We start from the raw sequence: 25,530 nt of genomic DNA, 5'->3' as shown, positions 1-25,530 counted from the left end.
CAGACCGGCAATAAATTTTTTTTCCCAATTTTTTTTCATCTGAGACTAATCTTACTTTGATTTTAATATAAACATAAAAATATTTGAAAAATAAATTGTGATATGAGTTTTTTTTTCTATAAAAAGAACTGAACTTCTAATAATATTTTAGTTGATATTTTCTTAGTGTCCCTGAAAAGAAGTTTGAAAAAAAAAATAAATTAAAATTTGTAATCATAAAAATGAAATTTTTGGTAAGAAATTCACCACTTGTATATTGTCAGTGGAAATTGTATTAATTATTAATTTTGTAGATTATTTTCGCTTTTTTATTCCTAAATATATTTGCTTCACCAATTCCTAATGAAGATGCTAAAAAACCTGGTCCTGCATTTGAAAATGCAAAAGGACCACTTTATATTGGTGATTTAAATTTAAAACCAGATAAACCAGGTGATAAAATATTAAAAATAACCTAAATTTATTTTTAAAATTTCTAAAACTTTATCTTTATCAGCACCAGCATTTGAAAACGCTAAAGGACCACTTTATATTGGTGAATTACAATTGGCAGATAAACCAGGTATGAAATCACAAAATTGAAATTTTTTTAATAAATTGCTTTTGCCAGTTTTATCTTTGAGAGTTTAAAAACATATCATAACGTCGAGTAATCCAATAGCAGCTCGAAATTATAATATTAGCAAAGTTTCGTTCAATTTTATAAAATAAAAATATTTAATAAATTGAAATACTATTAAATTACGAGAAATAATAATATGGTTAAAATATAAAAAACTCTGATAAACTCACTAAGTAAATTATGTTGTCAATTCATTTTACACTTTCGAAAATATTAGTTCGAAATTTTCATTTTCGATTGCATATCGTGCGGCGCAAGAGTTTTGCTGCTATAAAAATTATGCACATTATGCTATTTCATTCTAATTGTATGCGATGTTTTTTTTTTCAATTTAACAATAAAATAGGAAATTTATAAGTATGCATGTATTTATAAGTAAACAATTTTCGAATTTGCATACATATAATACATATGTAACGTTGTAATTTTATAAGAACAGGTTTTTAAACATAAATCATATTTTCTAATTTCAAAAAATTACATACAAAGATGAAGGACCAAAGGAAGGATTGGCCCATCATGGAAAAGGACCTAAACCATATATTCGTAAACAACCAGCGTAAATTGTTTTTATTTTTTAAATTGTTGTTAAACAAATTATAGAAATTGTGTTTGAAATTCTATAATTATTTTTTTACTTTTGAAATAAATTTGTTTTGGTATATTAAAAATTTGTATTGTATTTTAAAAAAATATTGAGTAGCTACATATTTTGATATAGTTTCCAGAAATGAAAGCAATTTGATTTATTAAGCTAGTTAAATAGTAATAATAACGAAAGCAAAGACACCGCTGTGTATGAAGATATAGAAAAAATAAAATTATTTATAGGGGGTACGACTAGGAAGGTGCAAATTATTTCATTATGGCTTTGCTCAATTTATGCGTATTCGATGGAATTAAATGAAAAATGTTTATTTGAAACAAAAACCTAGGTTCTGCTCCTCATCAATTATTAATAACCAATTGAACCCGTTACCAATTACTAATTATTTATTTTAAAAACACGTACATTATTATCATTAGCTCTGTTTTACTTTCGAAAACTTAAAATTGTGCTATGTAAGAATTTAAAGACTAAGATAGCTATAGCTATGTGAAATAATTATGATCATTTAATATTAAACCAAATATGCCTCCGCAATATATGCAATAAATTTAATATAGATAATTTTTGAACACAATTTCTTAAAAAAAAAAAATAAACAAATGCAGTTATTCATAAAACAAGTTCAAACAACAAATTACATTGTATATATTTAAATGCATAGTGTATAAAACATGATAAAAAAAACAATATCTAAAAATATGCTTTTAATATTTTTTGATTAATTACTCCACTGTAGTTCTTGTAATTAGCATTTTTATCAGTTAAAGCAATAAATTGTTCAGCAACTTCAACAGCAACTCTTACTTGTGCTTCCGATGTACTAGCACCTAAATGTGGTGTTGCAATAACTTTTGCATGAGAAATTAATTTCTTTGTAACTTCACTTTTTGGTGGTTCTTCAGCATAAACATCAAAGGCAGCTCCTCCACATTGTCCACTTTCTAAAGCATCAATAACATCACTTTCATTAATTATACCTCCACGGGCTACATTAATAACTTTAACACCCTTTTTACATTTTTTTAAAGTTTTTGCCGAAATTAAATCTCTTGTTTCTGGAATTAATGGTGTATGAACTGTAATATAATCAGCTAATGGCCAAATTTCATCTAATTCCATTTTTTCAATACCAGCCGCTTTAGCTTGTTCATGTGTTGTAATTGGATCATACCCAATAACTCTCATTCCCCATGTATTCATGCGACGGGAAACTTCTTGACCAATACGTCCTAAACCTAAAATGGCTAATGTTTTACCATATAATTCGTTACCACTATATAATTTACGATCCCATTGACCACGTTTCATGCTATCGCATGCTGGTACGACATGTCTTGATAATGCACCAATTAAAATACATGTTAATTCACAAGCTGATATAGAATTACCACCAGGTGTATTTAATACTAAAACATTATTTGCTGTTGCTTCTTCAACATTAATATTATCAACACCAGCTCCAGCTCTACCAACAACCTTTAATTTTCCTTTTCCAGTTTCTAAAATTAATTTTGTAATTTTTGTATCTGATCGTACAATGAATCCATCAAAATTTTTCGCTTCTTCACATAATTCCTTTTCAGTTAATTTCAATTTACGTTCAACCTTGATTCCATTATTTTGTAAAAGTTCAATACAAGCATTGTCCACTGCATCACATACAAGCACATTTTTAATATCCACTGGCATTTTTTAATTAAGTTTTTTTTTATTCCAAATATAATATGAAAAATATAATAAATACTCAAAATTATACTAACACTAATGCTATTTCAATTTAAGTTAATTGAACTCGAAAATTTATTTTTATTAATTTTTTTTTGTTTGAATGCTAACTTGAAAAACTTGTATTATCAGTCTCGTTGAGATGTACTTTAAGACTGACTGAATGTCGTGGGATTATGGAATTATTTTATAGAACCTAAACCTTTAAATTTACTTGTTTAAGCGTTTAGTATGCGGGAATGTCAGTAATAACAACAAAAAAAAAAATAAGAAAAAAAATTGAAATTTAAAAAATGAGAGAATATTGTAATTCCTGTTCTAGGTTTAGTTTCCAATTTGAATAATCACAAATCGTGAAATTGAACAAAAGAACCAAGTTCTTTTTGATAAATTAAAACTCAATCAAACAAGCCGTTTTTAGTTTTGCAACTGTTTCATTGCTTATTTGTATTCCATACATTTATAATCCAACACGCACACATGAAACAGTATAACTGCGTGAAATCAAACAAACTGTTTCTAAGTGTTTACAAACTTATTGCTATGTGTTTATGTTTAATTAACGCAATTGATTTGAATTGATGCAATAGTTTAGTTGCTTAGATGCGGACGCAACGATTTTACAATTAAGCAGTAATTCCAAAGTGAAAAATTCCATGTCTCCCTGAGTTCTTGTAGTAGATATAGCACTAATTAAACGAAATAGCATTGAAACAAATTAATCTTCACATTATGGATAGATGCATGTCCTACAAATGCCACATTACATTAGAAAGATTCTGTATTTTTTCAAAAACCCTATTCTAATTCTTACTACTTTCTAGAACCAACTTATTAAAGAAGTACTGTTTTTGGAGCCCCGGTCTAAAGCGTTTTATTTTGACGGAATTTGAATCTCTAGTAAAATGAAGTCAATTAAGACGATATGAACAAAATGAATGAATTGTAATGAGAATCACATAACGTCAATATTTTCGATAAAAGATAATAATGAAAATTTTGAATTGCAGTTTCAGAAACGTAGCTTCAATTAATTATGTTGAAATTAGTTCTTGATAAAAATTATTTGCTCTATTTATTACAAGTTAGTTAAGAAACAACAAAAAAGTATTGTTTCGTAATTTTTAGTTGATGATTTATTATTGCAGTATGCCCTATAAATTTCTTGAAATGTAGAATCGAACTGTAGAATTCTAAGTTTCAAATTAATTAAACGATTCTTCTTTTTTATATTTTCAATTTCAATTTTTTTGTATAATTCAATCTTGTGTGTTTCACAACATAAAAATTGAATGATTTTGGAAACTTTTCGATTGACACCTTCATTTTGATTATCGAACCACTTTTCTTATCAATTAATTCGATTCCCTTGCACTCATATACACATGTACGTACATATATAACCATAATATGAAACACATACTAAAGGCTATCTATACAAATATTTAGTTATTATTATTCACCATGTTGTAAATATTTTATTACAATACTGAATTGCATATTAATTATCACTTGTTTCGTCTGTAACATAAGATTGTTTCAATTAATATATTTTTATATATATTTTAAATTATATAACTTAAAAATGGATTTAGAAAATGGATTTTGCAGTACGATTTTGTTCGATTTGTAATATAGTCTCACATAATCTACTTATATATGGCGCAAAAATGTATTCTGTGTTTCAACTACATATTATACCATATATATAATATGGTATTATAGTGAATTTGTATACGAATAAATGCATTACAAACATAACAATACTTTCTTTAGGCTTTTATAACTGGCACGGTGTTAAAATTTAAAGAAAAGTTTAATCTAAATAAAAATGATCGATTGTGAGTTCGCTAATATCGTTCGGATCCGCTAATAAGCACATTATATCCAGTTTCTCGAAAAAGTGAGCTTAAGACGTGAGTCGGCTTTGAACGAGATATCAAAAATTAGAGACGAGGACTTGGACAGATTCCTCAAAAGGACCAGGTGGCTTATATAGGAGATTTGTGATCGCAGATTACAGGGTGGCTGAAGAAGAAAGCACATTTATTCTAATTTGGCCACGTTTACCCAATCAATCAACAATGCGCTTATATACTTAGACGACTGTTGTTTCACACCAGTTTTTTAAAACTTTTAAGATATTTATCTAAAAATAAGCTTACGCAGTGTAATTAAATATTATGCACCCTGTACCCTTATACTTACATTCATTTTCAAGAAAAATAGTTTTTCCCAAATAGTTGAATGTTGAAATTTCCTTCAACATTTTAAGGTTATTTTCAAAACTTTCTCATGTTATTATATATATTGAAATATCCCATTGTTGGCAGAACAAATTTCATTCATATTTATTCATTTACATAATTATACTTATCATATTATTGTATAGATCTAGAAAATTTAATAATAATGCAAAAGAAAAAGACAATGACAAATAAAGTAATATCCCGTCTCTTTCTTTCTATTTATCAGCACAAAAAAGAAAAGCAAAAAACTTGAATAAATATTTAATGTCCGCATATTGAAAAGGTTTTTATTTTTTTTTTATTTTAAATGATTCAACATTTGCCGGTATTTCAACATCTAGACGTATTTTGTTTGGGCTCGTTTAAAATTTGACCTGCGTCTTTAATTTTAAAAATTAATCGATAAAATAAGAAAGCATATAGACTGATAAAATCCAATAGAAAAGAAAACAGAATTCAAGTAACTTAATATTACTGTATTTCATACGGTTTTTTTTTTTTTTTTAATGTTGATCACCATAATTTAATTAAGCAAAATGCATATGTATATGTGTGTGTATCTTAATATGCATAGATGAAATTGTCGTCAATTGAAAATCATTGTTGATTTTAATGGAAAACAACTTCGAAAAACATTCATATTTTTATTTTGATAAGAATTTTATTAAAAATTGGAAAACAATATTGTTGATAAATAAAAATAACTTGTTTTTCTATTAAATTTTAATAAATAATTTAAATTTAATAAATTATTTTTTTGATTAAAATTGTGAATACTTTCTTGTGTCGCATAATTTTGTGAATTGAATTGTCATTTCCTTAAACAAATTTTCTAAAAAAAAATTTCGAATGTATGGAACTTTTTATAAATCTTAAATATTTTGGATTTTACAACTGATTTCATTGTAATTTATAATAGTGTGATAAAATTAGCTTTTTAGAATGAAAGAACTACCATCGATAAGTGTTCGCACTAGTTTCCTAATCAAAAGAAAGAATTTCGTTAATTTTTATTATATGGATTTGAAATGGTTCCTAAAATATTGATTAATTTAATTATAACAATCTTTAATTATAGTAGTATCAAACAACAGGCATTCGAGATAATATTGAAATCAGTTCACATGTCTAATCTAATGAGTAACACCGCTTATGCTTCGAGTTTTTATGAAATTTAATTGCATGTCTTTTAGAGAACTGGCAATTATCATTAACCACACCAAAACCGAAGTATGAAAATGTAAAATATTTTCTTTTTAAATTGCATTCTAGTTTAAAAATTATAACTTCATATACATAAACTCAAGCATCACATTTTTAACTCAAAGAAGAGCATTATATTATTCAAATGTAAGTAAATTCTATTCAGCACGAATCTTATTGTTTTCAATTCTTGAACGACCTTGAAAATGTACATTATATGTAAATGTATATATCAAATTGATCTTGGTAATGTTAACCAAGCTTTTAAAGTAAAATCAAATCCAAGTCAACTCGAAAATAAATTTTTAGTATGCGCTCGGTCGTAAAGAAATAAATTATATTATAAATTCTTACAAAACAAAATATACAAAATTTTTCTTACATTATTTTAATTTTTTAAAAGATTTCCATTTTTTGGAATTCCCTTTATTTTTACTTACTAAAATTCAAAGCAAATGTATAGATTCTGGCTGTAGCAAATCATTTTGTTTACCAAAATGCTTAGAGTGCAAGCTTGAAAGTCTTGAATTAAAAGGTAGAATGCAAATTTGAAGTTAAAAAGTTGCATTTTAGTTGACGCCTATATTGGAATATGATCAAAAGTATTTATTTAAATATTTTGCCGAGCATATTCATATTTTCTTTGTAATCCTGAATAGTTATTTAGATTCAATAATTACATAATGATCTATTAACCATTGCATTGCATATATTAACAATTGAATTATTTCTCTCTCCTAGCATACACATCTCTCGCTTTCCTCTCTTACATAAGTGTGCCTCTCTTTATATGAATAATAAGATTACTTTACATTTAACCGGTTTAATAGAATTAAGTAATTACCAAAGCTATGGTAATGCCTTTTGAAATTTATTAATTGCCAAAATATGAATTTCAATAATTTAATGAAACAAATATTATTCTGTGAATCAAGCTAAAAGTTATATAATCATATGCTAATATTTATTTATTACACAGGTAAATATAATAAATTAAAGAAATTACTAACTTTGTTCAAGATAGTAAAGCCAAATCATTTTTTTATTTTTTCAATTTTTTGTTACAAAAATTTTGCATATTTATTGGCGAACGTTTAAAAATTCGGTAATGTTAAGTTCAAATGTAAATGAAATGATTTTCACATAAGATTCTCAATTTAAAAAAGATCTAAATAAAAAAAATAAAGCAAAATTAAACTGTTAATAATAAAAATAAAATTTTTAAGATTGTCATTTTCGAAATTCTTTTATTTCATTGGCAAAAGTTTACAATATTTCTTTTTTTTTTGTAAAACTTTTTACATTACTAAAAGAAAGTTTATATTTTTTGGTTTTCACTGCTTTTTTTTTAATTTTAACACTGAAAATTTACATAGAAGTGTTATTTTTAAAACTCTACTGGGTAAAAGGTAATCTTTCGTTTCAAATTATTTTTTTTTTTAATTTATTTTATACCCTCAATCCACTAACTAACAATTTAACATAAATAAATAAATAAATAATTTATCAATAAATAATTTAAATAAAATTCAATTTAAAAACAAAAACAAAAGAAAACAATTAATAAAAAATTAAAAGACGACACTAGATCACAACGACTATGTTTCTTTGAAATTTCTATAATCCTAATGTATCACCAATTACATCAATAAAACTTGTTGGTCTTTTCGTTTTTGATGGTTTCACAGTTGTTGTTGTAGTTGTTGTAGTTGATGGCTTTTTTGTAACTTCTTCACTATCTTCTTCATCATCATCATCATCGTCATCATCTTCATTTTCTGGTACTTCTTCGTCATCGTCATCATCCTCAATTAAATCTTCAACAATACCTAAAAGACCAGTACTTGGTTTAGCAGTTGTTGATAATTTTTTCGTTGGTGCAACAGTAGATGTTGATAAAATCGCCTGTTGTAATTGCTGTTGTTGTTGCTGCTGCTGTTTAACTTGTTGTTTTACTTTATTTAATGTTTGCATTAATAATTGCTCTTCAGCTTCTGTTAATGGCTGTGCTGAAATATTTTCATCATCTGAACTTGTTAATTTCTCTTCATCATTTAATGTAGAATTTAAAAAATTATCACCATCTAATTTTAATTGATTATCAAAATCATCATCAATAGTTAAATTATTATAATTCATGCCAGCATTTGAATTTTGTACCAATTCTAATAAAGCTGATGTATGTTGTAAATTTAATTGTGTTGCTGATTGTTTATCTTTATTTAATGGTTTCGATCCATCATTTTTCTCTGTTAATTGATTAACAACAGTTTGAACTGTTTCAATTGGAATTAATTGTGGATTAGAATTTTGTGAAATAATATTTGATTGTGATGAATCAAGATTGGGAATTAAGTCGGCAGGTGATGTTTCTAATTTTGTTTTTTTCTTTTTCTCTTTCTTTTTTGTATCAGTTTCGTCGTCATCGAATACAGCTAAAAAGTCATCACCAAATAATAAGAAACTATCACTTTCATCTAAATTATCTGATAATGCTGTAGTTGCATTTGCAATTCTATCATCATCATCATCTAAATCTTCGGCATCTAAATAAAATAAAAATATGTGTAAATTCACATCATGTTTAAAATTAGATAAAGAAAACTAATATTTTCATTAACGATAAAATGATGATTTTAACAAGTAGGTGCGCAAACGTACACATTCAAACTCTGCATATTTTATTGAACCGGAAGAAAATTTTTTGTATTGTGATTGGAGATCAGTAAATTTTGATTTTTTTCAAAATTATTAACATAAGTGTTTTTTCCTCTATTTGTAAAAATTTCTTTTACTCACAGTAAATATTAAATTTTATTTATAATAATCTGTGTTTTTTTTTTATATTTTGAATATGGAAAGAAAGAAGACAAAAATAAGTGCGATAACAAATTGGAAAAAGTTAACACATTCTTCCAAAGGTATTCAACTCTCATAACGTTATGATTTCGTAACAATGGGCTAAATTTGCATAAAAATTGAATATAAATAACAAAAAAAAAACAGTAATAATATGAAATTCCTATACACCACCATTGACTTAAAATATTTTTAAATTGAAATTTCACTTTCTTTCGCTGTCAAAAATTAATTTTTTTTTTTGACTAATTGATTCATATCGATTTTTTTTAAATTTTAAGATAAATTTAAATATGTATGCATACAACATTTTTAGTTGAATTTAATTAAGTTATCATTAAGAATTTTGACTGCGAGAAATCATTATTTATTAAAATTGAATAACTATTCACTACTTTATATTATATTCGAAATAATTTTAATTATCAATAATTGAACAAAAATATAGTTGAGTAAAATTTTGAGTAAAAAACTTAATTGAAATTTCTTTGAGAGATGAATTTTCAATATAGTGTAATTACTTTAGACTGAAATACTATGGGACTGTTATATTTTTAGCCAATTAGAATATTGTCTGCTGCAGACAAAAATAAAGTAATAGTCGCAAACTCAGTCTTTTGTATATATTGCCAGATATTACCCAATTTTTTAATTGATTAAAGATTTGACAGCTTTGATATTGAAATCTGCAGTAAAATTATCATAAATTAAAACACTTAATGTAAAGTATTTGAATCATCTTCTAACATTCTTATAATCTAAGCCATAAATCCATATTTAAATTGCAAACAACATCACCTACTTCTAATGTAAGAATAGCTGATGTTGTCTCGTGTACAGCATCTACAGTACTATATATATAGAATTTTCATATAAATTAAAATTAAAATATAAAATAATATGCATAAGTAAACAAACATTGGTATCATAGAAAGTATTGCATAACATTAACTTTTTCCATTAATATTAAAGAATAAAACTATTATAATTGAAAAAATAGTTGAAATTAACATAAAATGTAAGATAATATTATTAAATATCAAATTTTTTGTGAACTCCGAATTCCATTTAGATTACAGTGTTACACGCCTATTTAAAAATAAATCGTGATTTTCATCAATCAATCTGTAATACAATAACATTATAGCATTATAGAATATGAGGTATTCAAATTTGCATAGTCCAAAACTCAATTAAAAATATTTTCAATGTAAATTAAATTATTGTATATTCAAATTTTTGAGCTATAAGAATTAAATTAAACATGGCAAATACTTTATTTGTTACAAGAATTTAAAATAAAATTCTTCCATTACAAAGATCAGTACATGGAACTGACGTTATTATTTGTGTAGAAGTCCAAAATTTTGAATGATTTAATTTAAAATTGAAATTATTCCAATTAATTGAATAATTATTGAGAATTTATTTAATTAATTATAAAAGAATTTATAAACTTTAATACCGAACCATAAATACCAGAAATTAATTTTAAAACAGAAAATTTATGCAGCAAAAATAATGCCATCATATACGTACATATAAAATATATACATACATACATATGTAGCTCATTTCTAAACAATTACTTACGTTTATTTTTATTTCACTGACGTGTACGTCACAAAATGTAACCAAATGTAAATGCAAAACACATGAAAAAAAACTAAAAATGTCTGAACAAAATAATACTGTCTTAATAGTTATACGTTTTGCACACCTTGCTTTTAAGTTACATATTTCATTTCTTTATTTTTCATACCTAATCCAAAGAAATCATCATCATCATCATCACCGTCATCATATGTTTCTGAATCTGCATTTGAACTTTGTCTTCCATATTTGTCTAATATATGTATACATAGAAGATAAAAAACATTGAATAATATACTCTGTTAATTATAGTTACAGAAAATACATACATACATTATGTATAAATTTTCATATATGTAAATAAGCATATAACATTACTTTAATACATACCATTATGTTTATGATAAGGTTTTGAAGCAGCAAACGCAATTATTATGAGAATTAATAATAATTCCAATATTTGACTTATTTTCATTTTTATAACTAAATTAAATACTTAAAATTTTAATAACTCAAATAGAAAATAATAACAAATAACACTTGATTTAAAAAATAACACAAAATTAAACTTTCACCTTTAAGTGAAATTTATAACACGCACTTTTCGAGAATTTTCTGAATTTTGTTTATTAATAATTTTATAAAAAAAATTTTATCAAATTCAATTGGTTTAAAATTTAAAATAATTAATTAAAATATGAAAAATTATATTTAAAATTATTTAATTATTTTATCAATTTTTAACTCGTTAATTTTTTTTTTGGTTTTACTCTTGTAACATTACCATTGAAGACTTGTAAACAAATAACAAATGATGATCAAAGTTATTTGAAAGGAAAGTAAACTGAAGAAATATTTTTTTCCCTGCACCTCTTTTTCTTTTACAATATTTTCTTCCACTAAATTTTTATCTTCGACTAAAGGCTAATTTTAAAAAAAAAATCATGCAATCTTACGTACATACCCATAGATGTAGATATAATGTATGTATGTACATAAATAACAGTATGTGTATATTTTATATTGTGTTGGTATGCATAACAAAAATGTAAACTGAACACTAGTTAAATTACGTGCTAACTATAAGTATATATTTATATTTGAAAGAGAGTAAGTAAAAAAAATACTTTTTTTTTGTAAACTGATCAAAGAAAGGTAGAAAATAAGAAAAATAATGCAAAAGAAAAGTAACAACTAACAATAATAACTGTAAATATGTTAAACGAACATATTTTTTGTAATATATTATATTATGCTATAGATGGCATGAAGAACAATTAATGGAAAACTTTTAAATTGCATCATATTGTATTGAGCGACATCTGTTGTAAAATTTTGTAAAATATTTCAATTCAGTAAAAAAAAAACTAAATGCAAATATTAAAAAAAGTTTTGTTGAAAGAAGATTTAAATTGTTCAGATTTATTTTTAACAAAATTTCCGTAAGTTTATTTAATTTTGTCAATTTAATGTAGCAGTTCAAGTAAATTAGAGTCCTTTAGCACAAAATATTAAAAAATGCCATGCCATTGCATTTAGAAAAAAAAAGAAATATTTTGGAAAAATTTTCAATGTCGGACAATTTTATATTAATTGTGATCATTAATAGAATTCATACAAAATAATTGAGCTAATAATTTTTAGAATGTCCAAACAAACAATTTAATATGTGACCTTGGAACAACATAACTGGGTAAGGAGTAGGAAAAGATAAAACAAGTACATTTGAATGGTTGGTCATTGAAAATACAAAATGGTTTTTATTTTCGATTTAACAATATAATATAATTCAACACATATACATACACTTGTCGCGAGCTAGAGTGTATATACCTACACCAATTTCAGGGAAAATTATTCAGCGTAGACTCATTCATGAATAATTTTGATAAGAGTTAAAGTTAAAGTATTATAGCAAACATACATAACTAACTGCCCATAATCTCACCTAAATGTCCGGACCGTAATGCTCATACATAACATTGTACAATTTTGCCCATACAAAATTGTAGTAACACGGTTAATTGATGTATAATGAAATGTGTATATTCGATTATATGGTGCATCGATCAAAAATTTAAAGTATTTACATTTGCAAATCTTATATACTAAGTACAACACTATAGCTCATATTATTGTAGTTCAAATTTTCTAATTATTAGGAAAAGAAGTACATATACCTACTTATACATTCTGCAGTAGCATGCAAATAAATTGAAGTCGCAATTAATAAAAAATGAAAACTGTAGCATTGACAAAATATTAGACAGATTGTAATATTATCAAATTGAGTTGAAGTTCTTATTAAAAGTATTATCAAGAAATATTTCCAATTATAACCTTTAATCTTCATCATTATGAAATCGAAATCTATTGATTTTAATAGCATAATTTTCATTTTTTTTTTCTTTGCAAAATTTTTGATAAGAGTTAGTTATTATTTACAAACTATATAAGAAGATTTATTTTTACAATAATTATTTATATTTATTATGCAGTTTAATTTAATTTTTCATTGATTACAATTTAATAAATATTTTTATAATATAATATTAATTTGTGTATTGGATTTTTTAATAAGAAGGAAAAAATATTGTTTATACATTAAGATTTTTATTAAGTGGCAATAGATCAATAAGTAATAATTCGTGATTTAAAAAAATTATTTATTTAAATTTAATTGATCTTATAGTTTAAGTGAATAATAATAGTCTGTTCAGTAATTTTTAAATTTTACATAAATCATAATATGTAGACAAAAAATGTTATATAGGGAGTGTTCTCCCGAATATATTATAGCTCACTAAATAATTTTTTAATTATAAAATTAATATTTTGATTATAGAATTTAGTAAACTTTAAAATTAATTTCATTATTTATACATGATTAGTAGCTTATACTATAACATAAACACAAAATGTTTAATTAATTACATAAAAAAAATTTTAAGTTAGTTTTTTAATATAGTTGATAATTTTCGTTTTTTGTTTTTTGTTTTTCAACCATTAAGCAAATAGATCAAACTGATAATTAATTATTATTTATTGCAAAATTTGAAATGTCGTGAAATCTAATAATAAAAACAATAACTTAAACAAGAAAAATTTGAAGATGTTTTTATCAATTCTTTTAAAATATAATACAGGAATTTTATATACTAACAGCAGGTCAAGATGTATAGTCATAAGAAAATATGAAGTCCATTGAAAACAGAATGTATTTTTAATTCACATTGACCAAGAACCCGACATATTTTATTGCATAATTTGTTTTTCGAGAATCCCAAATAAATATTAGTTTTAAAATCACATATAATTATAGTTTAAAATTAATTTAAAAAAAAAAAAAATATTTATAAATCCCTCCTAAACTACAAAATATATCGGAGATTGAATTATACTTTCTCATAAATAATTAATGTTAAATAAAAAGTACCATAAATTGCTTGCATTTATATAAAGGTAGTATCTAAAATTACGTTTAAAACTTTTCAAACGAAAAAACATAAAAGTTATAATTAGCGGAAATATTTTTCTTAAAGTACATTATCGTCAATAACCTATTCTAATATCTAAATGATGAAAAGCTTTTTCCAAATCAAAATGATCCTAAGAACTAAATTGAAAAATTAATAAAAAAAATAGTAGAATTATCAAACTATTCCGGATATTATTACTATTAAACTATTAGATCGATTTATTAGAATACTTAGTACATATTATTATTAATTTCATATTTGCAAAGAAAATTAATTTTCTCAGAACTTTTATTGCAAAAAACAAAGATTATTTTGCCGGCATTTAATTGTGTCGATTATAAAATCGAGAAGACATTTGTATGTAGATAAACATTTTGTTTTACAGAATGTTGTATGCACATTATATCTTAAATATATGTGTACAATGTAAAATTATATAAGTAATAATAATAATACAATCATACAAACTTATTAACGCATATTCAACATAAATTTCTATGCATATTAATTATTGTATTATCACGTATTTGAAAATTATACAAGTCATGGATTAGAACAATTTTCAACTATATTAAAACACTTTATTTGTTTCAATGAAGAATTTTAAGTAGAAATCATATAATTTTTAAAAAAATTCACAATAGATAATAAAAAATTTAAGAATTTGAAAATTAAATTAAAATTTTTTTTAAATATAGCGTAAATAAATACAATTCATTTAATAATTTTTGCAAAAATTACAGATTAAAGTACAAGAAAAATATATTCTTGCCAGGAAAATACGAGTATTAAAATTTTCTCTATATATTTATTATTGAAAATGTTATGATAAGACGAAAGTTCAATCTTCTTATATAGTTTTCCTGACTTCAAACTGCAGTAATACGATTTTAAAACATACAAGTTCAGCAATTATGCCTTATAAACTAAAGTTTGTAATAGGTAATCGTTCTATTACAATTCGTGTTACTGCAATTTTTAAGTTAGAAACGATTTTGAAGCAAATCGCAATTAAAAGCTTTTAGATACGTACACAATATCTAAGAAGAAGATTTGATATACTATTTATTATATGAATCCGGCTGTATCACAATGGGCCTTACTGGCCTATGTGTACCTTGCGATAGCCGCGTCGACCTAACCTTACCTATTATATAGGGTATAGTCCTAATTTAATTTTTAAGATGTTATGCTTGATTATTAATGAATATTTAATTATTTTGAATATATATACATACTACTTTAAAATAATTCCAGTATATATATTTGGTTTTTCAGCTTAAGTTCGTGTTTAATTACTTAGGTTAATTATTTTGAAATATTAGTTAAACTAATTGTTAATGCTCTTCTATTTTCTAAGTACTATTGTATTATTAAATTTTTATTTTAGAATTACTCATATTCAGCACTATAAGGTTTTTATGAAGTTGAGGCGAATAAATTGTACTTATTATAATATGTATATATTGAGCACCATATATGTATATGTATATTTTAAGTATGGAAGTACTTGACTTACTTTCATAAAAATTACAAGCATTTTCATCACTTTGTATTTTTATACTAAATTTTATTAATTAATAATAAATTGCATTTATGAATTGCATATATTATGTTCATAAAATTTCTCTGTCCCAAGGTTTTCAATTTTATATTCTAAACTTGTTTTTCATATTTTTTTTAATAATTAATATTGTTTTCTGAGTATGCAAATAAAAAAAACTTATTTATATATACTTGCCCTTATAAATATACCGACTCTTAGTTACATTTTTATAGATTAGTTATGTAACGGGTTTCATGATTTACAAAACAAATACAATATTAGACTCTTTCATGTAATACTCGTATTATAAATATTCATAAAAGTGCAATCCTACACGTGTCTTCACATAAGTGTTTATTATTTCCCTTATTTTTTAAGTCCTGTTAATATAAGCATTTGAAAAGTGTAGGTCGTCCAAAAACCGTTTTCTATTTACTTTTTTTTAAAGTGATTAGTGATTTGCCTTTTCCTTTCCAATTATCCCTTTTAGCCTTAACCCATAATCTAATGCTGTCTTTAACACAATATCAGCTAATAATAATATTTACAATAATATTCTAATTAATAATGTAACTACATATATAATTATATAACATTTAATATATACACTAATATGATATTGATTTAAAATATGATAAACAGAATTGATTTATTCTAAAATTCTAAATTTAATTCTAGTTAGAATACATACATTATACGAATTGTTAATTTTCATGAAAAATTTAATAAAAATAAAAAATTGTTCTAATAGAAAGGGAAATCAACACAACATCCTGCTTTTTGAAAAATTTGAGTAAAATTTAAATCACATAGAAATGTAAATCACATAGAATCTGATTTGTATACATATAAAAACTTTTTTTTAATATTTTAATATTTCATATATCGCATTTACATTATTTATTAATTTCTATATAAAAATATGATCGTCAATATACGAGTATACTAATGAATTCAGATGATTTGAAATTTTTCATTCCTATATAAAGAACAAAAGTTTATTATTTATTAATTAGTTTACATTCAATTTTTCATAATAATTGATCGGACGGTAAAATTCGATTTACGCGCGGTGTAATAAAAAAAAATATATTTAAAATCGAAAAAAAATATAAACGAAAACAGAAGTCTAAATATTTAAAATAATAATATGGCAAAATTAATGGTAATTATTATTTAAAAATATTTAAATACTTGTATTTTAAAATTGTTAATTAAAGTATGTATAATTATCAATGATATTAAACGAATAGGATTGGTTCAAGAAATAATTATAATGTGTGAGAAAAATTATAATTTTAAAATTATATAAAATTATATAAAATTATAATTTTAAATTTAATAAATGATTGTTTGAAAGTTGGGTTTTTCCTGTATTTTAAAATTATATGCTTGCTTAAATTTGCAAAGGAAATAAATTTTAAAAACGATGAAAGATCGTGTTTTAATTAATTGGATTAGATATAACTTAAATTTTACCTTTAAATAAATATTATGGATTTTATGTCTTGTTGAAAAATATTCAATTATGTAGTCAAGTATAAAAATACCAAGAAAACTAAGAAGTGTTGTAGTTTCTAATTAATGATGCTAATTTTAATAAAAAATTGATTTTTAAACTATTAAAAAGAAAAACGTACTTAAACCTTACGATTTGAAAACAAATTAGTAGGTATAATACTAGTAGGTATATTAAAATTTGAAGTATTTTTCTTTATTTAGTAGTCTTATTATATTTAATGTTAATAGTTTCTTAATTATAATTATTTTATTTTTCATTGGTTATCTATGAACGAATTTTTTAATTCATTTGTTAAAAAATTTTGCTCTTCACAAAAACTACAAAAGTAACTAACTGGTTTTAGATAGTTTTCAATAAAAATGGGTTAATGAATCTGGAAATAAAAATTTGGTTCAATAACTGTTTAAACTAAAACTAAAAAATTAATTAAAATTAAAAAATGGAAACTAAAAATTTTAAGCTAACGATGCTTTCTCTAATAAAGCTAAAAATTTTGAAATTGTAGTAAACATTTATTTCCATTTTCTGTAATTGAATTTTAAGTACTTCAGTTTTCAATTTTTTGATAAATTTCTTGAATTAAATATGAAATTTTAAAAGAATCCAAGTCACTGATAATAAAATTAAATAAATTATTGAAATACATAAAAAAAATTTTGAAACATTTCCAATTCTAAAGCACTATTTCAGCTACTTACATATGTATAAGGAAGAAAGACAGGAAATAATAAGCTCTTAATAAAACATACGTAAAATTAAAATATTAAATTCAAAACGCAAAGATAATTTCCAATAAATAGTGTACGTTATTTGTGTTTCAGATTGTATTATTCGCAATAATAAGTTGCACTCTGGCTTTACCCTATGGAGGAGGAAAATCAAATAAAATAGAAGGACAAGCTGGGCATAGCTTTGGTTCTGGATCGGGATCTGGTGGTGGTGGTGGGGGTCATGGATCTACCGGAGGTTTTGGAGGAAATGATCTTGAAAGTGGAAATGGAGGTTTCGGACCTGGTTCATCTGGTCCTGTTAAAGGTTTTTCAGGACCAGGTGGTAGTAGCGGTTCTCACGGATCAGGAGTAGGTCATAGTTCCGGTGGTTTTGGTGGATCTGGAGGTTTTGGTGGATCTAGAGGTTTTGGTGGACCAGGAAGCTCTGGTGGTCCAGGAGGAAACTTTGGAGGATCATCTCATGGAGGACCAGGTAGTGGTCCAGGATCTCATGGTAGTGGTAGCTTTGGTGGTTCATCCCACGGGGGATCAAGTGGTGGTAGCTCAGGCTTTGGTGGTTCAGGTGGAAGACCAGGTGGTTTTGGTGGAGTTGGCACTGGCTCTGGAGGTCATAGCGGTTTCGGTAGTCAAAGCGGTCCTGGTAGTCACGGCGGTCCTGGAGGTTTGGGCGGTTCTGGTAGCCATAGCGGTCCTGGTAGTCACAGCGGTCCTGGCGGTTTTGGTGGCCCTGGTAGCCACAGTGGTCCTGGTGGTTTTGGCGGTTCTGGATCAAGTGGACTTGGTGGTCAAAGCGGTTCTGGCGGTCATGGTGGTTTTAGCGGCGGTTCTGGTTTTGGAGGTCCAGGATCAGGACCCCACGGAGGCTCTGCAGGTGTTGGCGCACATTCACGTCAACCGAGCTTTGGTGGAAGTGCTGGATTTGGTGGACCCGGATTTGGTGGAAATCCTGGCTCTGGATCTTTCCCTAATCATGGTGCTGGTGGTTTTGGTAGTCCTGCTGGTAGTTATGGTGGTCCTGTTGCTTTCCCCGGACCTCATAGTGGCGGTTCCACTTACGGTGGCGGTTATAAAAAGCATGGATATTAGTAATTTAAAAGATATTTTAGTGTACTTAATTTAAAATTATTACGTTAATAATATTGGATAGAAAAAAAAAATTTAAACTATGTTTGTTTCAATGTTTTAGTGGTATTCTTAATAAATATACATCCTCATCAATGAAAATTTTTGGTTTGAAATTTTTGGACAAATCTCAAACTTCCTACAAAATTGATTGAAGCATGAAAGCTAATAAAACTTTTCAATATCGCTACCGCAAGTTCTACAAGCCTTCATTTACTAATTATTAAGATTTTCAAATAAATATGAAAAAAAAATACAAGTTTGCTGACATAATTTTAAGAAAATTATATATGACGTTCTTGAGTGAATATTTTTTCGTTTAATTTCATTTGAAATTAACTATAATCAATAAGGGAAAACGTTTGCTAAATACACATGCTACAGAAATTAGAGAAAAAAAAGGTGAAAAACCTATACTTTTCGACTTTTTTTTAATTTTAGACGCTCCGCACTTGAATTTCTTTATTACGTAACAAACCATCAGTTTTACTGATATAGCGCGTGAAATCTTGATCTATTTCATTAGTTTTTTATATTAAATTAAATATTTTTCAACGATGTTATAATAGCAATAAAAATATCATTCCAACTAAAGCTTCTCTAGGTCCTTATTATTATATTTTGTTTTATTAACCAAAACAATATAAAATCTAAGCTAAGTTTCTTTGTAAATTTTTGAAAAGCATTTAAAAGATTATAGTAATTTAAAAATTGAGCCATGTATATGCTCAATTTATACATATATATATATATACATATATTTTACATATATGTATTATTTTATTTTGCTATTTATGGTATTATACCTTCGGTGATTTAAATAATAAAAGAAATGTTTTACGTTATAAAAACTTTTATTTATTCTTTTTTTTATTCTTATTTACATTGGATAAACCCCATCTCATATTAGAAATGTTGGAGTTGGAAAATGTTGTATAAAATTTTAGTTTATTTAAAATTTTTAACCCCAGTAGTTTGATCTATGCCACCCGCCATAATGTCTTGGATAATAGCTACGTCCCCATCCACCATAGTAACCTGGATATCCGCCCCAACCACCTCTCCATCCACCCCAACCTCCTCTCCAGCCCCATCCTGTTTCAGATCCAGTTAAATCTGGTTTTTCATCTGATGGTTTAACTTCCTCAGGAACAAGAGGTTTTGGTTCTTTTTCTAGTGCTAAATCCTTGTCGGAATTTGTTTCAATTGCTACAGGAATTTTCTATAAAAATATATACATATATATTTTTAAAATCTCTATTTTTGAATATATTTTGTACATTTATTTATATGATAATTTACAATATTTTTTGAAATATATTTACTTGTTCATTAGATGGATCAGCTGCTGGCTCAGATTGTAAAGCTGTTAAAAGTTGTTCTTCAAGTGGTGATGCGCTAACGGTAAACGCAAGTAATAACAGGAAGGCGATCTAACAGAAAATAGGGTTATAATTTTAATAAGAAGATTCTTTAATTATTTATTTAATTTGGTACCAAATTTAAATTTTTTTATATAAATCAGTAAACCAGTTTGAATTTTAGAATTTGTGATAAATAAAATTTGAGAAAGAAATTTAAACCCTTAAACTTAATTAAAATGTATGGTAAGAAATAAATTTGAACGATCAGAAATTTAATTTTCCAATTATTTAAATATTTTTTGCATAAAACATTAATTAATATTGACAATTAGAATAATTGAGAGAATCAAAATATTGAAATGTTTTAAAATTTTTTTTTTTTAGATTGAATTATACGCAATAATAACTTGTCCTCTTCTGTCTTTTCATTGAAGGGGAAGACAAACCAATGAAATAAATGAAATTGCATAGAAATGGAATTGGTTCTGGATCGAGCTCTAAGGGTGGAAGTAATGGATGGAATTCATGTCTGCATAGGTTTTGAAGTGAATGCTCATGAAAAATTCATAAAAATTTGGTTTATATCTTGTCGTACCAAGGACTTAGGATGACAGTACGATTTGACTGATTTTTTTATTATTTTTCGAATAAAACAATAAATAATTAAGAATATTATATTTGAAAAATGTAATTGAAGGGATTAATACTTTATATAACATATTTTGTTTTCCTAAAATGCTGAATATTTTCCGAGTTTTTGATATTCAATAAAACAATATTAATTGCAATTTTTAACTCTAACTTGCTCATTGAACATTGGAACAAATACAAATTTATCCAGTTTTTATGTCATACGTACAAAATATTATAAAAAACTTGTACGAAAGAATTGCGAGGGTACACCGACCAAAAAATTGATTTATGAATGATTCTTTTCAAATTTTTCTTAATATCCCGAATTCAGTAGAATTAAGAAACCGAATAAAATGAAAATATATAAGAATAATTTTTTCATTTTATTAAAACTAAGTTATTTGTTAGGATTTTCAATAACTTTTGTGAAAGTTTTTCCGTTTAAAATTTATGGATACAGACATATGTCTATTAATTTTAACAAGTCCTGTTTTATTGTGTAATCCAAGCAAATTGATGCGCAGATATTAAAAGTGACGTGACCAACAATTTTTCAAAATCGTTTTCATATCGTAAGATATATTGTTATTAGGTAAATTAAGGTTCAGAATTGAATATTTTAATACAATAGTAGCTTATGTATTACCCTTATACGTATACATTACAATATTTATCGTGAACCATAGTCCAACAAATTAACAATTTGTTTTACGATATTAGAACTATTTTAAAAAATTCTAAGTTTGGCTACTTTTGCTGTCACTCCGCAACTAAGTTCTATGATTTTTTTTTAACTGTTTGTAATATAATAGAATGTAATTTTTGAAATTTTATTTTAAGGGTAACTGTTAAATTCAAATATGACTATGTGAAATTAATTTCATTAATTTTGTTAGAAAAACTGTTATTCTCAATATGGAAAATCCATTATCCCTATATATACCCTTAAGGTATAATCGTGTTGAATAGAAAATTCTATTTCTAATGTTAGAAAATAATTATACATTTCCCATTTATTTTTTTTGTTTTTATCACGATATTTTATACATATTTCACAAGTTGTATCTATATACTGCACCATAAATACTTTGTTCTCTTTTCTTAATTTTTAATTTAAGGTAGATAGTTTTTAATTTGTTACGTGATTCTTTTCGCGTTATTTTTCACACCTTTTCAATTATTGTGCAATTTTCGAATTATTTTTTGTTTTTTATTGTTTTAATTAGGAATATTCACCTGGTACATGTTAATTTTTTTTTCTTTTTGTACTTTTAGTAGTGAATCACTTCAAATTCAAAGATTTATTAATTTATTTTTCTATTTTATTTACTTTAAGTAGTATTTAAGGATAAAATGAAATGAATTGTTAACGTATTAAATTCTTAATTTAAACTGATTTGTTAGTTATGTTAGTTCGGATATTTATACAGAATAATCATAATCAAGATATCAATGATGATTACTATTTTATAATTATTACGATGATTATGATGCGTCCATCGAATTCTAGTTAAAGAACAAAAATAAATACTATGCATATAAAATTTTTTATTTATTTTATTTTTTGTAATTTTTACATGTTTTTAATATTAATAAAAATGTAATAAGAAAACAATTTTATATATAAACGCAAAAGTTTGTATCGAATGAATAAGTTTTGCAAAGAAGCACATTTCAATTTAACAATTTTGAATTAAATTATAATATGCGTTCACTTTTGTATGTATGTATGTATGATAATAATCAATTTGTTGTATTATTCACGCAGGAATTTCTATGGTTTGTTTTTAATATTCATTCGTTGGTTTACAAACATTTGCAAAATAGAAAGATAAAATTTGTTGAACAAATGTTTGTCTTTATGAAAAGATTTTGTCTCGAGAAAAAATTTTTCAAGCTATAGATCTTAAAAGACGTAAAAATATGTCAAAATTTAGAAAACCCAAGAAAAATTTCGAGTCCATTTTTTTTTTCAGGTTTAAGTTGTACTAATGTATATAAGTTCAATAGAAGTTTGAATTGTTAAAGGGAAATAACATATACTATTTTACAAACCATGTCGACCGCATTTGTTAAATATGACGTGTATATATAAATAAAATTTTTGATTTATTTATAGAACAATTATAAGTTACGTTCAATTTTATTGAACAAAACTTTCAACAATTTCACAATAACACTTTTTATACACAATATTATTATACAAGTCATTTTTAATTACAGTATGTTACCACATTTGACTACACTACACGTATTTATTACGTGTATACGTATTTTATGGAAGAAAGTTAATTTATATCCAAAATTAGTTCTTTAAAAACTGTTATTGCATATTCTAAAATCAAATAACTCAATTTATTAAATTGTATTAATAGCAATAATGAGAACTAAAGAAATAATGGATAATTTTATTTTAAAAATCTAAAATTCTAAAATTGCAAATTGAAAGACGAATGGACGGCAAACTGAAATTCATAATTTAATTTTTCCTTTTAATTCATCTCGTTTTTGTTTTGTTGTTTAATTCTAAAAAATCTTCATATTCTTATATCCACCTTGTTTTAATATATATACTTGTATACGTATAATAGTCTAAGAATAATCTGCAAAGAGGACATGAAAAAAACGAGAAAAAAAATAGAGTTGACCTTGTCAACTCTGTGATACCCGTACGAATTTGTTATCCTATGTGCGAATAACTAATGTGACATAACTAACTATGGGGCAGACTATGACTTTAAGTTGCCGTATTACCATATTAATTTATGCAAAATTTCAGTACTATGTGTTTTTCAAAATACTGGTTGTGCCAAACTACTATTGAAGTTGTATGGCAGCTACCAGAAAGAGCCAAGAAATTTTAGCGAATTTTATCAAGCACATCGGCTCTACTAATATATTCACTTGTGTGAAATCTCAATATCACAGCTTTTATAGTTTCTGAGATATAGCCAAATAACTTTTAAAGTTGTATGGCAGGTACCAGAAGGAGCCAAGTAATTTCAACGACTTTTATGAAACACATTGGCCCTACCAATATATTCGTTTGTGTGAAATTTCAATACCATAGCTTTAATAGTTTCTGAGATATAGCCAAATAACTTTTGAAGTTGTATGGCAGGTACCAGAAGGAGCCAAGTAATTTCAACAACTTTTATGTGGCATATTGGCCCTACTAATATATTCGTTTGTGTGAAATTTTAATACCATAAGTTTTATAGTTTCTGAGATATAGCCAAATAACTTTTGAAGTTGTATGGCAGGTACCAGAAAGAGCCAAGTAATTTCAACGACTTTTACGAGACACATCGGCCCTACTAATATATTCGTTTGTGTGAAATTTCAATACCATAGCTTTAATAGTTTCTGAAATATAGCCAAATAATTTTTGAAGTTGTATGGCAGGTACCAGAAGGAGCCAAGTAATTTCAACAAATTTTATGTGGCATATTGGCCCTACTAATATATTCGTTTGTGTGAAATTTTAATACCATAACTTTTATAGTTTCTGAGATATAGCCAAATAAATTTTGAAGTTGTATGGCAGCTACCCGAACCGGTACCCCGATCATGTCCAATTTAAATAGGGTTCTGGCACTTACTACAATAAATCATTTGTGAAAATTTGGTGAACTTAGCTCAATTAGTTTTTGAGTTATCGTTCGGACGGACGGACGGACGGACGGACGGACGGACAGACAAAGCTAAATCAACTCAGAATTTGACGCTGATCAAAAACATACACTTGAGTCTATATCTAACACCGTTATTTCTTAGCGTTACAAACGGTAAGGCAAATTTAGTATACCCTTCGAACATACGTTCGTACGGGTATAAAAATAAGATTGTCTGGTCATCAATGTCCAAGATCTTAAAACAAAACAGAAAACTTTAAAAAGAAATTTTTTCGAAATAAAAAAGAAAAAATATATTAAGTGTATGAACGCATATTCATACGTACAAACGTATATATTTATTATGCATACAAAGGTGCATTATACGATATTATATTGCAAATTTAAAAAACATCGTAAAAGAGCGCAAAAAATGCTTTAATAACAAAATGGTAACAATAATTTAATTTTTTATTGAGATGCACACTTTTCGTTCACTTTCAATTTTAAATGCTTTTAACGATTTTCATAATTTACTTATTTTATAGGATAGTTAATAGCAGTATAAAATTAGTATAGATCAGGTTTAATGAATAAGTACATATAAGTACAAGTATACCTTATGTACATTTCCATATACATACATTTTTAAAGATGA

The 25,530-nt window shown here is 25.3% G+C and overlaps 4 protein-coding genes across 4 annotated transcripts; 1 reads left to right on the top strand and 3 right to left on the bottom strand.

Moving 5' to 3' along the window:
* Positions 1 to 1,834: 1,834 nt before the first annotated feature.
* Positions 1,835 to 3,122, bottom strand: LOC129611032 (D-3-phosphoglycerate dehydrogenase). The gene has a single exon (XM_055523943.1). It carries the CDS (start codon positions 2,919 to 2,921, stop codon positions 1,923 to 1,925), a length of 999 nt encoding a protein of 332 aa, XP_055379918.1. The 5' UTR covers positions 2,922 to 3,122; the 3' UTR covers positions 1,835 to 1,922.
* Positions 3,123 to 7,819: 4,697 nt separating this feature from the next.
* LOC129611209 (probable serine/threonine-protein kinase kinX) lies at positions 7,820 to 11,343 on the bottom strand. Its single transcript, XM_055524203.1, has 3 exons — positions 11,252 to 11,343; positions 11,031 to 11,114; positions 7,820 to 8,955 (listed from the first exon to the last, which is right to left on the bottom strand). The coding sequence occupies exons 1-3, from the start codon at positions 11,334 to 11,336 to the stop codon at positions 8,027 to 8,029; spliced, it is 1,098 nt and encodes a 365-aa protein (XP_055380178.1). The 5' UTR covers positions 11,337 to 11,343; the 3' UTR covers positions 7,820 to 8,026.
* Positions 11,344 to 16,913: 5,570 nt separating this feature from the next.
* On the top strand, positions 16,914 to 19,376 carry LOC129611066 (uncharacterized). Its single transcript, XM_055523992.1, has 2 exons — positions 16,914 to 17,051; positions 18,230 to 19,376. Exons 1-2 carry the CDS (start codon positions 17,037 to 17,039, stop codon positions 19,223 to 19,225), a joined length of 1,011 nt encoding a protein of 336 aa, XP_055379967.1. The 5' UTR covers positions 16,914 to 17,036; the 3' UTR covers positions 19,226 to 19,376.
* Positions 19,377 to 20,155: 779 nt separating this feature from the next.
* Positions 20,156 to 22,628, bottom strand: LOC129611216 (RNA-binding protein squid-like). The gene is made up of 3 exons (XM_055524218.1): positions 22,495 to 22,628; positions 20,587 to 20,694; positions 20,156 to 20,483 (listed from the first exon to the last, which is right to left on the bottom strand). The coding sequence occupies exons 1-3, from the start codon at positions 22,501 to 22,503 to the stop codon at positions 20,223 to 20,225; spliced, it is 378 nt and encodes a 125-aa protein (XP_055380193.1). The 5' UTR covers positions 22,504 to 22,628; the 3' UTR covers positions 20,156 to 20,222.
* Between the last annotated feature and the right edge of the window lie 2,902 nt (positions 22,629 to 25,530).

This window comes from Condylostylus longicornis, unplaced genomic scaffold, assembly GCF_029603195.1.
Source record: "Condylostylus longicornis isolate FDR11 unplaced genomic scaffold, ASM2960319v2 ptg000048l, whole genome shotgun sequence".
NCBI lineage: Eukaryota > Metazoa > Arthropoda > Insecta > Diptera > Dolichopodidae > Condylostylus > Condylostylus longicornis.
The sequence above is the reverse complement of the archived record's forward strand: the minus strand, read 5'-3'. Positions and strand labels throughout refer to the sequence as shown.